Below are 19,838 nucleotides of genomic sequence, written 5' to 3'. Positions count from 1 at the left end.
AGTGATTTGTAACAAAATCCAAACTAGGCTTCTTAAATGGATGAGGAACCTTGATCCTAACATCTGGGAGCCACAACTCACTCATCTGTGAAGGGGATAAAATAGTTTCTCTCCAGAAGAGTTATCGTAGTGATCCGAGTGACAGACAGTATATTAAGAGCCAAGCATGATATCTGCCATATGTCAACACCTTAAGAAAATACACACAGAACTTCCACCAAGATGGAGGCGTAGGTGGAAACACTTTGCTTCCTCACACAACCAAATCTAAAAACAACAAATTTTTAACAACAATAAATGCAACCACTAACAGAAAATCAAACAATACGGAGTCCAAAAACAATGAACCACTCAGCTAAACCGGTGAGAGGGGCAAAGCCAGCAGCAGAGTGGGTAGGGTAAAAAAGATCCCCTGACCCAGGCGGCACTCAGGCAGCCAAGGGTGAGGATCCCAGGTGTAAGGAAGCTATGGGCGGACCCAGGGAATGGTGGTGTGGCTGGCTGGCTGTGGTGGAGCATTTGTGCACAGATAAACCAGTGAAGAGACGAGCATTGAGACAGACCCTGCAGGCCCAGGCGCAGGGTGGCTGGCACGCACATTTGCGCTCAGATAAACAGGTGGGAGCGAGCAGTGAGGCGGACTGGGAGAGCGGAGAGGACTGCCATTGCTCCCTCTCTGACTCTGCCCCCACATACAGCATCACAAACCAGTGACCTGGGTGGCCCTGCCCTGGTGAACACCTAAGGTGCCTCTCCTCATATGTAACAGGAGCGAACACAGCAAAACATTATGGCTCAAGAAGAACTCAAAGCCCCAGAGCCCATAATTCTAAGCGACCAAGAAATAGCCAAACTTTCAGATGCACAGTTCAAAACACTGGTGATCAGGATGCTAATAGAACTGGTTGATTTTAGTCACAAATTAGAAGAACATATCAAGGCTAAACTAATTGAAATGAAGGGAAGTGCACAGGAAACCAATAGTAATGGAAAGGGAACTGGGACTCAAATCAAAGGAGTAGACCAGAAAGAGGGAAAAAAATGACCAAACAGAAAAGGATGAAGAAACAAGAATTCAAAAAAATGAGAAGAGGCTTAGGAAGCTCCAGGACATCTTGAAACGTTCCAACATCCAAATTATAGGAGTACCAGAAGGGGAAGAGGAACAGTCACAAGTGGAAACCTTATTTGAACAAATAATAAAAGAGAATTTCCCCATTCTGGCAAAGGAAATAGACTTCCAGGAAATCCAGGAAGCTCACAGAGTCCTAAAGAAGTTGGACCCAAGAAGGAACACACCAAAGCACATCATCATTACATTAGCCAAGATTAAAATGAAGGAGAGAATTTTAGAAGCAGCAGGAGATAAAGGGACACTCACCTACAAAGGAGTTCCCATCAGACTGTCAGCTGATTTCTCAAAAGAGACCTTACAGGCAAGAAGGGGCTGGAAAGAGGTATTCCAAGTCATGAAATCCAAAGACCTACAACCAAGATTGCTCTATCCAGCAAAGCTTTCATTTAGAATGGAAGGACAGATAAAGTGCATCTCAGATAAGATCAAATTCAAGGAGTTCATCATCAGCAAGCCCTTATTATATGAAATGTTAAAGGAACTTACCTAAGAAAAAGAAGATAAAAAAGATGAACAGCGAAAGGACAGCAAACTCACAGTTATTAACAACTACACCTAAAACAAAAGCAAATTAAGAGGACAGCTAGATCAGGAGTGAACCATTGAAATGAGGATCACATGGAGGGTTAGCAACAGGGGAGTGGGAGAAGGAGAATGGGGGAGAAGGTGTGGAAAATAAGTAGCATAGACAGTAGATAGAAAATAGATAGTGGGAGGGTAAGAATAGTAGGGGAAATATAGAATCTGAAGAACTTGAGACACGTGTTCATGAACTAAAGGGGGGAATGGTGGGGGAGAGGTATGCAGGGTGGTGGGGAATGAAGGAGGAAATAGAACAAATGTAATGGCATAATCAATAAAATTTAAAAATATATTAATAAATAAATAAATAAAAGAAAATACACACAGTATTATATCACCTATTTGATCATCACAGCAAACCATTCAGTTTTACAAAAGAGGCAACAGATTAAAACATTTAAAGAAACTGCCCAAGTTCCATAATTGGGCTGGTACTTTTATATTCTGTTTCCTGACGAGTCTTTCTTGTTGATATAACTAGTAAAAATGGGTTACGATGCAGAATCCTGTTAAGTTCCTCTCTGTCCCAGGTCCCCAGTAAAAAGCTCTCATTCTTTTTCTTTGTGAGCAAGCAAAGTGCTTTTGCCTAAGGAAGGATCTTGTATAGAGGTCCCCAAAGTGGGCACATAGATCCCAGGGGTGTGCAAGATAATCCCGTCGGGGAAGAAATTTTTACAAAATCAAACTATATTTTATTTATTTAATCTTTCTTAATTCCTTTTTTCATATCTCTAGTAATTTGCTTGGAATATTAGTTAAAAAGTATAACATATAATTTCTAAATAAATTAATAGTTATAGATCTGTGCTCAAAAACCTTGAAAGGAGTAGGTTATTTTTAAAAACTGGAGATTACAGCAGAGAACTAGGTATGATAACACATCTGAGATCACCCTGAATGTTTCTGAATAAATTAGTGGCAGTTAGAGCACTAGTCAGAGAAATATTATCTTGATACTATTCTGATAGCCACATTCTTATTTATGTTCAGGTTAATAAGAAGACATATTACACACATTTTAGCACATAAGAGATTGAAGAAACTGTGAGATGCTGCCCAAACTCTGTCTTATTTTTAAATAGTTCCAGAAAAATGAGAATTTTCCCCATTTATAAGAACCGTGTTGGCATTAGTATCTCATTGTGGCATTTAGTAGCTTTTATTATCAAATAAGTGTTCCTGATTAATCGAGAATTCTAGTGCTGTGGTTTAAATTAATCCTCCCATATTATTTCTTCCATGGAGATTATGTACTTTTAATGGGTTCTTGACCCAGAATCCACCAACCTTCTGGAATTGCATTTTAAACAATGTATGTTGACATATTTTACTGGGGTCGAAGCCCTTTAAATTCTTAAATATTCCACTTCACAAAAACAGCTAAAACATACCTCTTAACATGTAATCTCCCTATATACCAGGTTGTTTCTTAGTTTTACATTCTGTAGCTTAAATATTGTGAATTCTTTTATGTAGACACTGCATGTAACATTGTGCAGAGCCTCCCAGGTCTCTGGCTGATTAGCTCCAAAGATGACCTTCTATATATCCTTGGTTCACCTTCCTTTCAAGGTTCCCTGGCACCTGGAGGCCCCTCATGTAGAGATCCCACCATTTCCTTAACTTTTTCTCATAGCTTTCATTTTCAAGCACTCTATCACCATAGCTTTTCTTTGAGCATATTACTTGTGGACTCAAAACTGATTTTAGTATGTTAATAAGAATATGATACATATGCTAAGTGAAATATGCCAGGCAGTGAAAGACAAATACCATATGATCTTACCTAATCAACAAAACAAACAAATGAGCAAAAAAGAACCAGAGACTTGGAAATAAAGAACAAACTGACAGGGACCAGATGGGAAGACAGAGGGGGATAGCAACGGGGGAAAGAAGAGGGACATGTAAAAAGGACCCATGAACAAGGACAATGGGGAGGGGATTGTCACTGGGAGTGGTGGTTGGACGGGGCAGTGGAGAGCAATGGGGGGGAAGTGGGGACAACTGTAACTGAACAACAATAAAAGAAAGAATATGATAAATAATAAAAGGGGAAGAGAATGAATCTAACCTTTGTTGTGAGCCAGGTGTTTTATTTCTGTTCTCCCTCTAATCCCTGAAACCCACCATATGAGTAGACATTACTGCAGTCCTCTCACTCTCTTCTCCCTGACATACAAGTAAAAGATACTTTGCTGTGAAGTTCAGTGAAAACACAAGTTAATTTCATCAGAAATATTTATGCCTATACTTTATTCTTTCCACTTCAAAGCATACTTTCTAAGAAAAGTTAGAGTAGTCATTGGGTAAAGGAGACGTCACTCCTTACTAAACTTAACCTCTTAAAGGTAAGGTTCTTTGTGTTTTTTTCATATTCTTGAGAACTACGTGTGGTGTTTAGTGCATAATAGGTGCTCAATGAACACTGCATGAATGAGTAAATAGACTGAGCACCTACTGTATCTCCACCATTGTACCTTGGGAGGTAAGTCATAGTCTCTCCATTATATAACTGAGGAACTTGAGTCTCAAGGAGATTGATTAGCTTGTATGAGATCATGTAGCAAAACCATCAGGTAAAATCATGTTTTACTAAAACCTTTGTTTTTTCTCCTAACCGCACCAATGAAATGCCTTCTTTAAACACAAAAAAAGAATGAGTCTAATATCAGAAACACTTGTTATAAATACTCTGGGGAACAATCAATGTATTACAAAGTTTAAATTACAAATTAGAAATTTCTTTTTCCCAACTCCTCTGTTCCGGCAAAGCATAACAAACAAGGTGGCTAACCTATAGTGACAAAATTTGAAGCATATAGGATCAAGCAAAAAAATATTCCAATGTAACTGACCAATATTAAAAATACACATTTAGCACCCATAACAGAATACAAATTACCATGTCTTTGCTCTCAAATAGTAAATGGCCTGATTATGAATGTAGGAATATGTGCTATTATAGATATTTTCACATATACAATTTTCACCAGGTAAGGATAAATCCACAAGAAAAATATTTTTATTGTTATTAGACATTCTTATGGCATTTCTCAAAACATTTAAATTTTTTCTAGTTTCAGTTAATATTAAAGTTCCATAAAATTTGAGCTGTTAGTGAATTTTCTTTAGTAACAGGCACTTTGTGTTTATTTCTCTCATTAATTTCAATGATCTACAACTATTATTCTAAAAGCACTGACATTAACTACTAGTTTTCATTCTTACATTTTCAAAACACAGGATGCTTTGTGCATTTTCTTGCAGTGCGTATTTATGTCATGTCAAGTACATACCACCCACAAAGCACCCAAGTATAATTTTTTTCCTTCAGAAATTTTTCAATTACACTAAGAATTATCTTTTAAACTCAGAATCTTAAACAGTGGTTTTAGAACATATTATTATACATAATGTTAACAGTATTACTTTTGTCATTTTCACAACTTTTTACAACAGTTTAACACTTTAAAAAACAATTTGATCATTATTTACAATCTTCACACAAGTAAAAATAAGAACAGAAGGTTCATTTTCAATCACAATGTTTTATTTTAATGATACAAGTCATCATGAAAGCACAGTAGTAAATTGAGGAGAAACTACAGGAAACATTTCATCTGTTAAGCCAAAATCTTCTGTGATATGTAAATGAATTGCTTAAAAATTTGATTTATTGACTTTTTAATCTTAGTAATGTAATATTAAAACCTTATGTTATTCTTTAGTATAATACACATATACACATATGTTTAAGCCATACCTTGTATTTAAATTATGCAAAGTTGGAATACTATTTCTGAGCTCCTGGAAGGGGGTTTAATCCCAACAGGAACAAGGAGGCCCTTGTCACATCACAACATCATGAAATAAATGTTATATTAATACAGAAGCTTCTAGTTCAACATTATCATCTGTGGACTTACCTGGTATTCTGACCGCTTAACTAATAAGAAACCTTCAAAGTATAAGGGTAGAGCAGTAATCTTTAACCTTTCTTGGAAGATCCTGCGAGGGGCTGGTTTCGGGGGCTTCTTAGCCATCATGCTCACTTGGTATGTGGTTTGTGTTCAGCTGTATCGTCTCAGACAAAATGAGATCTCCCTTGTGTGAGGGGAAAAGGCAGCTGTTCAAAGAGGAAGTCCCAACTTGACTTTAAACCACCAACAGGACACACACGCATGCACACACACACACACACACACACACACACACACTTTCTTTCCTTTACTTTTTATGAGGTAAGAGAAAACAGGCATAGACCAACTTTGAGAGAGCAATCCCTAGTTAACTACATGTACTTAGAATTATAGTAGCAAAATAAACCGAAGATGAATACCACCAGAGGATGAAAGGAACTGGTTCAGAGATTACGAGTTTTAGAAGAGACATCCAGGTCATGTTCGTTTTTTTTATTTCAATTGCTGTCCATTGTCATCCTCAGAAGGCGTGACTTGAATTAACTCCACTTCACTAAAAATTAATTCATAGAATAATTTTATTGTGGCTATTTCTGTTGTTTTTTCAGGGCCAAGCTTTGTTTAAATTTTTAGAAAAATGACGCTCTTTTTCCCGTTTCCCATGTCCACTAAAGCATAACACAGTTACGGGAACATGGGATTTTCCACTTTCTTGTCAGTATTTTGAATTCTTGGGTTACCACTAGATGTTTGACAAAATATGTTTGGAAGAGAAAGCTATGAATTTTCAAACTTTTTTAAATGCTTTCTGAGCTATGGATCACTAATGGTCTGATGCACAGATGGGGTCCCTTCAATTATCTAGTAAGATTTACAGAGCTACACTGGGGCCAAAATGCAATGAACAGTTCCATGTGGGCAATAGTCCCTCAGAGAACAGAGTTAGGTCAACATTGCAAAAAGAATGATGGGGGAAGGGAACACTGGGGGGACTTCTGGTTCATTTTGCAGGGGTCCTAAGAAGTTTTACCGTTTCTTATTTCAGCCTCAGTATTTCAGAAAAACTCATAATTCTGTAGCCTGAGTCTGAGCATTCTCTGCAATTAAACTGGCCTATTTTCAGAAATCAAAACAAGCCAGCAACCTTTAGTCTGATCCTCCTTTTCTAATGGAGAGACCACATGGTTTTCTCTGCCACTTGGGGTTTCTGTTGGATCTGCAGTAATAGATATGGGGAGCCAAATTGTCTACAAAGTAAGGTGTAACAATACAGTCTGATTGTTAGTAACCTAGAGAAAAGTGTTCAGGAGCAGTCTTTTTCTAAAGATTTTATTTTATTTGTTTTTAGAGAGAGGAAAGAGAGGGAGAGAAAAATTAATGGGTGGTTGCCTTTTGAGCATCCTTCATCCAGGGAACCAGGCCTGCAACCCAGGCATGTGCCCTGACTGGGAGTTGAGCCAGTGATCCTTTGTTTCACAGGCCAGCACTCAATCCATTGAACCACATCAGTCAGATGTCTTGCCTTTATATTAAATTGAGACCTGCTTCCTTTTTCTTAAATTTTCACATATAAAATTTAAATCCAACTTCATTTTTTGAGATAAAAATCACATTATGTTTTATTTTCAATATAATAAAAAAATGAGTTAAATGATAAAAGAAAAACTCTTGATTTGAGTAAGTGATGAAATCTACCACTTGGCAACTGGAAGCTGGTGTAACACAGGGAGGAAGTGAAAGGGTGACTAAGAACTAAGAAATGAGAAGAGGCAGGGAGGGAGGGAGGGAAGATGTTAGGAATCATCAGTGGTTGAAAGTGGTTAGACCTGAAAATTTCCAGTATCATTGTACCACTGTGCCATTACATTGGCAATCCTATTACAGATATCTCAAGTTTAGGTGTTGAATAATGAATTTGTAGGGAATGTAGTGAAAAAAAGAAGTGCTTAGGCATAGGGAGAAAAGCCAGTTTTGCTAATAACTTGCTCTGAGACCTTAAACAAACCACTCAACTTTTTGGGGATCTCAGCTTCCTCACCTGTGAAATGAAGGGATGGACTAAATGACTTCTTATCTGGAGTAACAATAGGCCTCTAAGCAGTTTACTTTCCACTATTTTTCTTCTCTGATTTATTTAAGAAGCAGTCTCATCAAGTCAGTCCCCTGATTAAAACACTTTAAAGGATTCTCATTGATTTTGAGCTTCATTTTTATTCAATAATTAATATTTCTTTGACATATTTTATTTATTTATTTTTAGAGAGAAGGGAAGGAAGGGAGAAATAGAGGGAGAGAAATTTTGATGCATGGCAGAAACATTGATCAGTTGCCCCATCCAGGGAACGAACCTGCAACCCAGACATGAGCGCTGACTGGGAATCCAACTGGTGACTTTTTGCTCTGCGGGATGATGGGCAATGAACTGAACCACACTGGCAGGACCAGCACTAAATATTTTTTGAGCATCAGCAATGTATTCAACCATGGCACACAGGTCTTTTATAATAGGACCCTTTTAAATGGAGACTCCATAAAAAATACTGTATTCTCTAGTAATTTTTGTTACTCCTATTTTGTCTTTTGAGACAAAACTAAAGGTGAGAAATCACTGCTATAGAAGTGATGTTAGTAGCTCTGTCAGAATGATTTAATTTGCTAACCTTATAATTTTCAGTACTAAGAGTTGCTTTTAGGATGATAGTTTTTTGTTTTATTTTGATACCTATTTGTTCATACTATTTTTGTAGTGTAGGGAAACATTTATGAGTATATTACAAAGAAACATTTCTTGGATGCCACATAGATACAGGATTCATAAGATTTCTAAAAGAGATAAATAATAGAATAATGGTAGTTTTAACAGAAGCTGGAAATTCTAGATAAGGAGATAGTTTGGGGGAGAGAGCAATAATGAAATGCTTTCACACTTTATTTTTTTAACTTTTTTTTATTGATTATGCCATTACATTTCCCCTACTATTCTTACCCTCCCCCTATCTATTGTCTACCTACCGTCTATGCTACTTATTTTCTGTACTTTCTTCCCCCTTCTCCTCTTCCCACTCCCCTGTTGCTAACCCTCCATGTGATCTTCATTTCTATGGTTCACTCCTGATCTAGCTGTCCTCTTAGTTTGCTTTTGTTTTAGGTGTGGTTGTTAATAACTGTGAGTTTGCTGTCCTTTCACTGTTCATCTTTTTTATCTTCTTTTTCTTAGGTAAGTCTCTTTAACAATTCATATAGTAAGGGCTTGGTGATGATGAACTCCTTGAATTTGATCTTATCTGAGAAGAACTTTATCTGCCCTTCTATTCTAAATGAAAATTTTGCTGGATAGAGCAATCTTGGATGTAGGTCTTTGGTTTTCATAACTTGAAATACTTCTTTCCAGCCCCTTCTTGCCTGTAAGGTCTCTTTTGAGAAATCAGCTGACAGTCTGATGGGAACTCCTTTGTAGGTGACTGTCCCTTTATCTCCTGCTGCTTCTAAAATTCTCTCCTTCATTTTAATCTTGGCTAATATAATGATGATGTGCCTTTGTGTGTTCCTTCTTGGGTCCAACTTCTTTGGGACTCTGTGAGCTTCCTGGATTTCCTGGAAGTCTATTTCCTTTGCCAGAATGGGGAAATTCTCTTTTATTATTTGTTCAAATAAGTGTTCCACTTGTGACTATTCCTCTTCCCCTTCTGGTACTCCTATAATTTGGATGTTGGAACGTTTCAAGATGTCCTGGAGGTTCCTAAGCCTGTCCTCATTTTTTTGAATTCTTGTTTCTTCATCCTTTTCTGTTTGGTCATTTTTTTCTTCCTTCTGGTCCACTCCCTTGATTTCAGTCCCAGTTTCCTTTCCATCACTATTGGTTTCCTGTGTATTTCCATTCATTTCAATTACTTTAGCCTTCATATGTTCCTCTAATTTGTGACTATAATCAACCAGTTCTGTGAGCATCCTGATCACCAGTATTTTGAACTGTGCATCTGAAAGTTTGGCTATTTCTTCATTGCTTAGATTTATTGGCTCTGGGGCTCTGAGTTGTTCTTGAGCCATGTTTTGATCTGTTCAAGCCTGTTATGTAGGAGGAGAGGTGCCTTGGTGTTTACTGGGGAGGGGCCACCCAAGTCGCAGGTTTGCGACGCTGTATGTGGGGGCGGGGTTACAGCGGGAGCAATGGTGGTCCTCTCTGCTTGCCCAGTCCGCCTCACTGCTCGGCCCCGCCTGCTTATCCGAGTGCAAACGTGCGAGTCTGCCGCCCTGTGCCAGTCGCTGGGCCTGTGAAATCTGTCTCAACGCTCTCCTCTTCACTGGTTTATCTACCTGCAAATGGGTGACCGACTGCAGACAGCCAGCAGCGCCTCTTCCCTGGGTTCCGCCTATAGCTAGCCCGCACCTGGAATTCACGCCCCCGGCTGCCTGTGCACCACCTGGATCTTTTTGGCCTGACTGGCTCTGCTGCTGGTTTCGCCCCTCTCATTGGTTTAGCTGAGTGGTCCATTGTTTCCGGACTCCGTATTTGATTTTCTGTATAGTTTGGTTATGTTTATTGTTGTTAAAACTTTATTGTTTTTAGATTTGGTTGTGTGAGGACGCAAAGTGTTCCCACCTACGCCTCCATCTTGGCGGAAGTCCCCTATTTGTGAAATGCTTTAACCACTTTAAACTCTATATATGAGGATTAGGTCTACATTTTTCTTCCCTTTCACTTTGTTTAAGATCCATTAGTGCTCCTCTAAGGGATAAAGTAGATTAATACTTAACATCCATTTTCCTTCTTTCTAGTGGATTACATTGGCTAGAAGTGAACTATGAAATACAGAATGGAGACTCCAAGAATAATGTATTTGTTGTGTCCTTGTTAAGAGAAACAATGTATATGTAATAGAATATAATTGCAACCAAAAACCAAATGCAGGCACAGAGGCAACTTAAAAAGGGTAAAAGTCAGTCCATTTATACAGTACTTTGAAATTAAGAACGTAATGCTGACTTTAGGAGTAACAATCATTGAATAGCAACGTCGTTTTTTGTGAACACTGCTGCCACCTACTGCATATGACGGCACAGCTTCCAGTCTTGGGGTGATTTTGTAAAAGGCTGCTTAAAGTGAGTACACTCAACAAATGAGTACACTCAACAAATGAACCAACATTTGCCAGTAAACAGTAAAAAAAGAAAATTTATATTAAAAGATAAAACAAAACTATACAAATAAGTTTATTTCACTTTATCACACGTTAGGTTATAATTGTTTTAATCTCCAGAGTAAATTGATTTCTGGAGTGTAATTTTTCTGACAAAATTCTCTGATGATAATTCACTAACATTTTCACTCTTGACTTTTGAAGAATAAAAATGCTTTTTTCTTCAAAATATTTGAAGAATATTATGCAAGATATTTGAGAACTGAAGCAATTTTATTCATGTGACTCTGTGACACCGAGGGCCCTGATGACTACAAGTATGATTTTGACTTAACATGTAGCCCCAGAGCTCAGTTCAGTTCCTTCACACAAGTCCCGTAAGCTTCATCCCTTACCCTTACTTTTATTAACTAAGCCAGAAACAATGGCCAGGTCCTAAGACAGTCGTAAGTGTGGGTTTCATTAAGCTAAAAATAACATCATACCCTAAATTGTGTTTCAGCTCCTGACCCCTGAAGTTGAATGACCCTCTGGCCACCTCCCCAAGAAACCAGACTGGGGGACCCGGAACCTTACTTCAAGACTTGAAATAATAATTTATTGCTATCAACCAGTCAGCAAGCCCAGGGATCCCAGTCCCCTTACCCATGACGCTTTGTTATTTTTGCTCTATAACACCCCTTGTCTGTAAGGCGTTGGAAAGGTCCAGTTTTTCCAGAAGAAGCTGCCCCAGTTCTCCATTGGGTACTGCTATACCACAAGCGCCGATTTCTTTTCCTGCAGCCCCCCCCCCCCGTGTCAGCCTAATTGGCTATCTGCAATGCTGGTTGGATGAACTCTTTGGTCAGTTACATTTATTTGCCCCATCATTTTACTAGGAAATATTTCAAACATGCAGAGAAGCTGCAAGAATAGTGTTTATAGGCATCTGTACATCCACCATCTAGGTTCAATAGTTGTTAACATTTTGTCATATTGGCTTTAATTATATCTTTCTCTTACTAAACCATTTCAAAGTACTTACAAACATCACAGTTTACCCCTCCATATCTTTAATCTGTATATTCTAAGAATAAGAACATAAAAGAGTAAGGACATACTTTTACGTAAACACAATAACATTATAATGTCTACAAAAATTTCACAATTCCCTAATATTATTGAATAATCAATCAATATTTTCATTTTCCACTGTTGCTTAATGTTCTTTATACCTTCTTTGTTTTGAACCAGACTGATCAAAATTCACATTGCATTCGGTTATGTTTCTCTCTCTCCAACATTCTTAATTTTTCAAATCATGCTTATTGAGGTATAATTTGCTCCAGATGTCACCCCTTTTATAAAAGCACAGTTCTAAGGGTTTTGACCAATAGCTATAGTCATGTAATCACCACCAAAGTCAAGACCTACACTATTTCCACCACTGCAAAACGTTCCCTCATGGCCTTTTGTAGTCAGTATCTCCCCCCCATCCCACCTCATCCCCAGCAACCACAGATTTGACTTCTGCCCATTTACTTTTATGCAGTCACATAGATGGAATCACACAGCAGACAGCCTCTGCTGTCTGATTTCTCTCTCACTTAGTAGAATGCTTTTGAGAGTCATGTGTGTTGTTGCATGTCTCAGTTGTTTGTTTTATTGCTGAAAAGAATTCCACTGTATGAATGTACTGAAATTTGCTTATTCATTCACCAGTTGATGAGCATATTTCCAGGTTAGACCCATTATTAATAAAGCTGCTATAAATATTTATATGCAATTCTTTGTGTAGATCTATGTTTTTTATTTCTTTTGAGCAAATGCCCAAGTGTGGATTGCTGGATCATATGTTAAGTGTATGTTAAACTTCATAAGAAATAGTCAACTTGTTTTTCAGTGTCAATACTGTTTTGCACTCCAATTAATAATGTATGAGACTCCCGTTGCTGCTCCTCCTTCCTGGCACTTTGTATAGTCAATTAAAATTATTCTTGCAATACTGGTAAGTAAATGGGTGTGTCATTTTAGTTTAGTTTTCATTTTCCAGTGATAATGGTGTTGGGTATTGTTTCCTGTGCTTATTTGCCATATGAATCTCTTTGATGACATGTACATTTAATTTTGGGTTCATTTTAAACATTGGATCTAACTTTTATCTAAGTTAAAATTTTGTTCATATTATGGTTTTGGTTTGCATTTTCTTGCTGGCTGATCATATTAACTTTTGACATTTCAAGTTTCTCTTAGCTTGTCCAGTTAATGGGTCTAACTCTGCATTTGTCATTGGCTTTGCATTTAAATTTGAAGACACTTTGAGTAGCACTGTCAATCTTATGAGGCAATTTGTCTTTTGCAAGATTTTTTATTTTCACTTTGCAATCAATTAACATGGTACTTTGTTTAGTTTTGTTTTATAATATCCGACAACCAGTGTGAGACTGACCCCCAAATGATGGTGATTCAATGGGATGATGGGCTAGGACTCACGCTCATGTTAAGCTGGGAGAGAGAGAATATGGACTAATTTTTAAGCAGTAAGTTTAACTGTGAATATTTTTGCATAATGACTTTTGTTTCTCTATGGCACCTTGTAAGGTAAGAGACAATAAATTTGTCAACAGGTACTGTTAAATTAAAAATTATTAACTTCTATGACTAAAATCTCCTCAAAGTAAGGTTTGATTGAGCTGAAAATGCTAGCCAAAATACCTTTTGTGGACCATGGAGTCTAAAGTACCAGCATCATAGCTAGGTAGAAAAGACAGCATGTCCATCATCCCAAAGTTATGCAAGAATTTTTATACATTTTTTAGGGAGAAGGTGGGGGAAAGCAGTAGTCTTAAAGAATTTACTTGAGCTATAGGCAAGAGGGTGAGGAATGGTGAAGCAGAACCAGCTCTGGGATGTCAGTAAAGAACTGTGGAGTGGGTGGGTGCAGAATTTGTAAATCTCTTGTGTAAACAATAAACAGAGACCCCTGGTTTAAATAATCTGAGGAAATAAATCGGAAATCCCAACCACAAAGCAGGATTGGAGAAGACTTTGTTAGCTTGCCTGCAGCCATCACCTAACAGTTCTGTGTCTCTCACTCTCTGGCCACTGTAATTTAGAACATCTTGGCATTTCCCCCCCTGTCATTACCCATATCATAATCATTTGGTGGAAATCAGAGGTAACTTCTGAAATGTAAAGGTTAGTAAATTTATATACACTTTAGAATTAATAACTTGGTGCAGAACTTAAGGACTCACTGCAAAGTAACTGTGTGTGAACACAGACATGTTGCAGGCACACTTATTGACTAGGCTGTTACAGCCTAATAGCACTTGAGGATAAAATTTTTTAAAAGCCTACTTAAAATCAATGTATTTAACAGAATGTACTCAATATTTGGCGATATAGCGTAAAAAGAAAATAATTGATATTTTGTAATAAAAAAAACTCAGAATTAGCCCAGCTGGTGTGGCTCAGTTGGCTGGAGTGTCCTCCCACTGGTTTGATTGCTGGTCAGGGCACATGCTTGGGTTGCAGGTTCTGTCCCCAGTCGGGGCAGGTATGGAAAGCAGCTGATCAATGTTTCTCTCTTACGTGGATATTTCTCCCTGTTTCTCTTCCTCCCCTTCCCTTTCTCTAAAATCAAAAATAAAAATTAAAAATTAAAACCCCCAAATTATACAAATTTGTTTGACTTTAGCAAATTTGAAGTTATAATTACAACTGTTATAATTTTTAGGGCAAATTGATTATTGGAGTGTAATTTTTGCAATTACAAATTTTAAATTGTCTACATAAAATTGTAAGTATCTAAAAGTTTCTTTTTCCAAGTTAAATTTCTGGATACTTTATAACCTATGCATGTATAATACACATACTTCATGGACAGACACATAAACATGCGCACACACACACATTTTACCTGTGTAAGTGGTTGTAATGAAAACTTAAGGATTTAGTCAGTTGTCATAGCAGTTCCTAAGAAGTGACTTGATGTATTTGAGTGGGAGGGTCTATAATAACACATCTGGGTTTTATAAACATTGCTCAACCAACTACCCTATTTTATGATGCTAAAACCATGGTGGGGATAGAAGGAACTGAAAAGTTTGTTAGGGAACTATGGAGTCACCATAACTTTCTATTTTCATAAGGGTGCTGCTTCTCAAGAAAAGAGCAGTTGATCCCTGACACGTTTTGTCGCCTGCGCTCTCTTCACCAGCATGTATGTCTCTGCATTTCAAGTTTCTCAAAAATACCTCCTAGAGTTACTGTTTCCAGTGGAAGCAGAGGGATATAAATTTGCAGGTGGAGCTTTACATCTATGATTGAGCTTGCTTAAATTTCCCCTTAGAGGTAGAAAGTGTAGTGATCAAGTGCTCAGTTCCGGTGTCAGAAGACCAGGGCCCAACTCCGCCTCTGCCTTTAATGGTAGTGTGATCTCGAGCAAGTTACTTAAACCCTGTCCCAGCTCTGTTGTATATAAAATGGGAATATTAGTCATCTCCTCTCAAAGAAAGGTTCCAAGAATTAAATACGTCACTACATGGAGAGCATTTAGAAGAGAACTTGGTATATAGCATACATTTAGTAAATGATAGTTTTTATTTATACCAAATGTGACAGCGTAAAATTATACAATATAGCCTGATTGGCAAAACTTCTAAGAATAAGCCAAGTTTAAAAATCACCATGATGACACCAATTGCATTATTTAGTATGGAATTCTATGTTCCAGGCATTCCACCTAGATCTTAAACGAAATTAACCCACTATCTTAATAACTTTCATATTATTCCCACTTACAAACAAGGTACTTGAGAAGTAGTTCAAGTTGCCCATTGTGGGAGAATTAACAGAATTTAAGCTTGTTGGATTTTATTTTGTAACCTGTCTTCTCTTCCACGCCCCCGCCCTGTTAGGGCCTTACGTCAACTCTTGATTAAAGAATTTATTAAATAAGTAATCTATTTTCTGATTAAAATTCCTTTGGAAAATTTTATTAAAGAATAAAAATAGGACATAGTTTCCTAGAATAGTAAAATAGGAAGAAATCTTCAGAGCACCTTATTTAGCCTTCTCGTTATATAACTAAGAAAACAACCAGAACGGCGTCGCAGTTTGTCTTAGATGATACAGCTGAGTCGCTGGGGCAGGTTTCAAGATTCCTGATCTAGTATTTCTTTCGGGACATCACGCTTAAAAATCATCGATATTTACATAAATCGTTTTGTTAACAATGGATCATGAAAATATTACCCGCACATTTAGTAAAATAATAAAATACTACCACTTTTTACTTTTATTTTTTAGTAAAAAAATAAAATACTATCACTTTTTGCTTTACAACAGAAGCGCAGAAAAGTTTCACGCAGCGTTGAAAGCAAAAACTGTCCCAAAACCCGAACCAGTAAAATAAACGCCCACTCTCAGCATCAGCCTCCAAGTAGGAGGAGTAAGGGGCGGGGCTACGGGCGGGAAGCTGGGGCGGGACTTCGAAGGGCGGAACCCCAGCGGATTACTACGATTGGGCAGGCCTATAACGGCTGTCTTCTAACAATGTTGCGCGGCCCGTTTTGCGCATGTGCAGCCCATTTCAAACTGGTGTGACCGCCAGGCACTTGGTGTTTGCGAAGGTCCGAGCCAATGGGCGAGGGCCCCGGCAAGCGCTGAGTGGTTGGCAACAAGTTCCTTGCTCCGGCTGCCGCCCTCCAACAGCGTGCCTCTGCTTCGCCTCCTCGCCGTTGTCCCCACGACACTGTCAGTGCTGGGCTTCCTCTAGGCGCGGCCCGGGAGGGCTCTCACCTCAGATTACCCGCGCGAGCGTAGCGGGGTCTGAACATGGCTGCGTCCAGTCTGGTAAGTGCCGCGCTGGCAGCTTCAGGCCAGTGGGTGTCCGGCTGCTCGGGGCGCTCTCGCCCGAGGGGCGGGGAGAACGAAACCGGGCCCAATCCGTGACTTCTTGGGGGTTTCAGTGGAAAGGCCGCGCGAATATTTTGGTATCTGGAGTGAATGCTTGCCGATCTTCAGAGCTTATTTATTTACTTGTACTGTTTTGTCAAGTTTTCTTGTGATTTCGGTCGTGATGACTGGAATCTTTCTCTTCAGGGAATCTTGCGCTTTCTACTTTTTAGACTCACTCCGGTTCCTAATCCTCCAAATAAAATTTTCTGTCGGTAGAACTGGTGAAATGCCTTAAAAGTGTGCGTGTGCTTCAGACTCGCGGGTCTGCAGAAGCAGATTATTTACGGAGAATCTGTGCTTGATGACGTCTTCCGAAGGGCGGCCTTGGAAGGTGCGAGCTGTCAGTGACCGGGGAGGGCTTTGTTTGTTACGGGTTTCTGGACGCCCGCGGGGTTTACTGTTCCGCCCGGCTCACTCCGCTTCTGGTTACCATGTGTCACACCCGCGACATCATCCCCTATCCTAAACTTGTATTTCTCCCTTTTTCCCCCTTTTTAAGAAAGTCTTCAGCATCGGTGTACTTCCAGTTATGTAAAGTTGTATTTGTATGCATAAAGAGATGTATGAAAGGGTAGTATGAGGGGTACTTTTTTTTTTACTGTGAACACATAGATTATTTACATTATATAATAAAAAGGAATATTGGGGAAAGAGAAGGGGAATAAAATTTACTGTTTGAAAAAACTTAATTTTTTTTAGGTTTACAGCAAAGTTGAGAGGAGGTACAGAGAGATTTCCCATATACCCCGTGACCCCACAGGCATAGCCTCCTCCATTATCAACATTCCCCACCAGAGTGATACATTTTTTACAGCAGATGAACTTACATTGACACACTGCCACTTAAAGTACATAGTTTTTGTTAGGGTTCACTCTTGGTGTGCTTTCCGTGGATTTGGACAAAGAATGATATGTATCTGTTATTGTATCATTCAGAGTGTTTTCACTGCCCTATAAGTTCTATGTGCTTGCTACTCATTCCCCCACCACCCCAACCCAGGTGACCACTGAGCTTTTACTGTCTCCATATTCACCTTTTGCAGAATGTCATATAGTTGGAATGATCCGGTATGTAGCCATTTTTGATGGACTTCTTTCACTTAGTAATATGCATTTAAGGATCCTTTATGTCTTTTTATGGCTCATTGTTTCTGACGTGCATAGTTTATCCACTAACTTACTGAAGGGCATCTTGGTTGCATCCAGATTTTGGCAATTACGAATAAAGCTGCCATAAACATCTGTATACAGATTGTTGTGTGGACATTGTCGACTCCTTTGGATTAGTACAAAGGAGCACAATTGGTGGGTTATATGGTAATAGTATGTTTAGTTTTATAAGAAATCACCACACTGTTTTCCAAAGTAGCTGTACCATTTTGCATTCCAAAATGAATGAGAGTTCCTTTTTTTAAAGTACATTTTGTTGATTATGCTATTACAGTTCTCTTCTCCCCTTTTATTCCCCTCCACCCTACCCCTCAGGAGCACCCCCTCCCCCCTTACTTCATGTCCAAGGGTCATATAAGTCCTTGGGCTTCTCCATTTCCTATACTATTCTTAACACCCCCCCCCCTTTCTATTTTGTGCCTACCATTTATGCTTCTTATTCCCTGTACCTTTCTTCCCATTTCCTCCCCACCTCCCACTCCTCCATGTGATCTCTATTTCTGTGATTCTGTTCCAATTTTAGTTTGCTTTGTTTTTGTTTTTTGTTTGTTTTAGGTTCAGTTATTGATAGTTGTGAGTTTGTTGTCATTTTACTGTTCACATTTTTGATCATCTTTTTCTTAGGTAAGTCCCTTTAACATTTCATGTAATAAGGGCTTGGTGATGATGAACTCCTTTAACTTGGAAAGCACTCCTTATCTGGAAAGCACTTTATGCCCTTCCATTCTAAATGAAAGCTTTGCTGGATAGAGTAATCTTGAATGTAGGTCCTTGCCTTTCATGACTTCGAATACTTCTCTTCAGCCCCTTCTTGCCTGCAAGTTTTCTTTTGAGAACTCAGCTGACAGTCTGATGGGAACTCCTTTGTAGGTGACTGTCTCCTTCTCTCTTGCTGCTTTTAAGATTCTCTCCTTATCTTTATTTTGGGTAATTATGATGTGTCTTGGTATGTTCCTCCTTGGGTTCAACTCCTTTGGGACTCTGAACTTTCTGGACTTCCCAAAAGTCTATTTCCTTTGCCAGATTGGGAAAGTTCTCCTTTATTATTTGTTCAAATAAGTTTTCAATTTCTTGCTCTTCCTCTTCCCCTTCTGGTACGCCAATGATTCGGATGTTGGAACATTTAAAGATGTCCTGGAGGTTCCTAAGCCTCTCCTCATTTTTTTGAGTTCTTGTTTCCTCATTCTTTTCTGGTTGGATGTTTCTTTCTTCCTTCTGGTCCACTCTATTGATTTGAGTCCCAGTTTCCTTCTCATCACTGTTTGTTCCCTGTATATTTTCCTTCAGTTCACTTAGCATAGCCTTACTTTTTTCATCTAATTTGCGACCATATTCAACCAATTCTGTGAGCATTCTGATTACCAATGTTTTTAACTGTGCATCTGATAGATTGGCTACCTCTTTGTCACTTTGTTGTATTTTTTCTGGAGCTTTGATCTGTTCTTTCATTTTGGCCTTTTTTTTTTTTTTTTTGGTCTTGGCCTGCCTGTTACATATAAGGGGCAGAGCCATCCACATTGCTGCTTTGTGACGCTGTATGTGGGGGAGGGGTCCAAGAGGGAACAGTGGCACTTGCTCCACTCTCTGCCACATTTCAGTCCCTTCTCCCACTACCCACAAGCAAATTGGGCCCTTCTGGTGCTGATTCCTGGGTGTGTGGGCTTGCATATGTTCTACGACCCTGTGGGTCTCTCCAACAAACTCTCCTGTGAGGCTGGGAATTTCTCCTGTCACCTCAACCCCCAGAGGTTTTTTCAGTCAGTGGTTTTGAGGCTTTATTTCCCTGTGCTGGTACCCTGGGTTGTATGGTCTGTCTCACTCTCTAGCTGTTCCTCCTGGTTTATCTGCAGGTGAATGTGGGATTGCCAGCTACAGCCTTGTCTGCCTGGTCTTCCAGCTACTGCCTTGCTCCTTGTCCCCTCCTCCCTGGCTCCCTGTCTCCACCTC

At 38.9% G+C, this 19,838-nt stretch overlaps 2 protein-coding genes across 7 annotated transcripts in view; one reads left to right on the top strand and one right to left on the bottom strand.

Moving 5' to 3' along the window:
- STAP1 (signal transducing adaptor family member 1) overlaps positions 1 to 5,841 on the bottom strand; it is a 39,773-nt gene extending 33,932 nt beyond the window's left edge. For both annotated transcript variants that reach the window (XM_037150043.2, XM_037150044.2), the window contains exon 1: positions 5,647 to 5,841. In XM_037150043.2, coding sequence (XP_037005938.1) covers positions 5,647 to 5,766 — 120 coding nt within the window. In that variant the 5' untranslated portion in view covers positions 5,767 to 5,841. The remainder of the gene's footprint in view (positions 1 to 5,646) is intronic.
- Positions 5,842 to 16,347: 10,506 nt separating this feature from the next.
- CENPC (centromere protein C) overlaps positions 16,348 to 19,838 on the top strand; it is a 67,097-nt gene continuing 63,606 nt past the window's right edge. For all 5 annotated transcript variants that reach the window (XM_053655009.1, XM_037150031.2, XM_037150033.2 and 2 more), the window contains exon 1: positions 16,348 to 16,616. In XM_053655009.1, the coding sequence (XP_053510984.1) occupies positions 16,599 to 16,616 (18 nt within the window). In that variant the 5' untranslated portion in view covers positions 16,348 to 16,598. The remainder of the gene's footprint in view (positions 16,617 to 19,838) is intronic.

This window comes from Artibeus jamaicensis, unplaced genomic scaffold (assembly GCF_021234435.1).
Source record: "Artibeus jamaicensis isolate MK-2021 breed Jamaican fruit bat unplaced genomic scaffold, CSHL_Jam_final contig_908, whole genome shotgun sequence".
NCBI lineage: Eukaryota > Metazoa > Chordata > Mammalia > Chiroptera > Phyllostomidae > Artibeus > Artibeus jamaicensis.
This window is presented reverse-complemented; position numbering and strand designations above follow the sequence as displayed.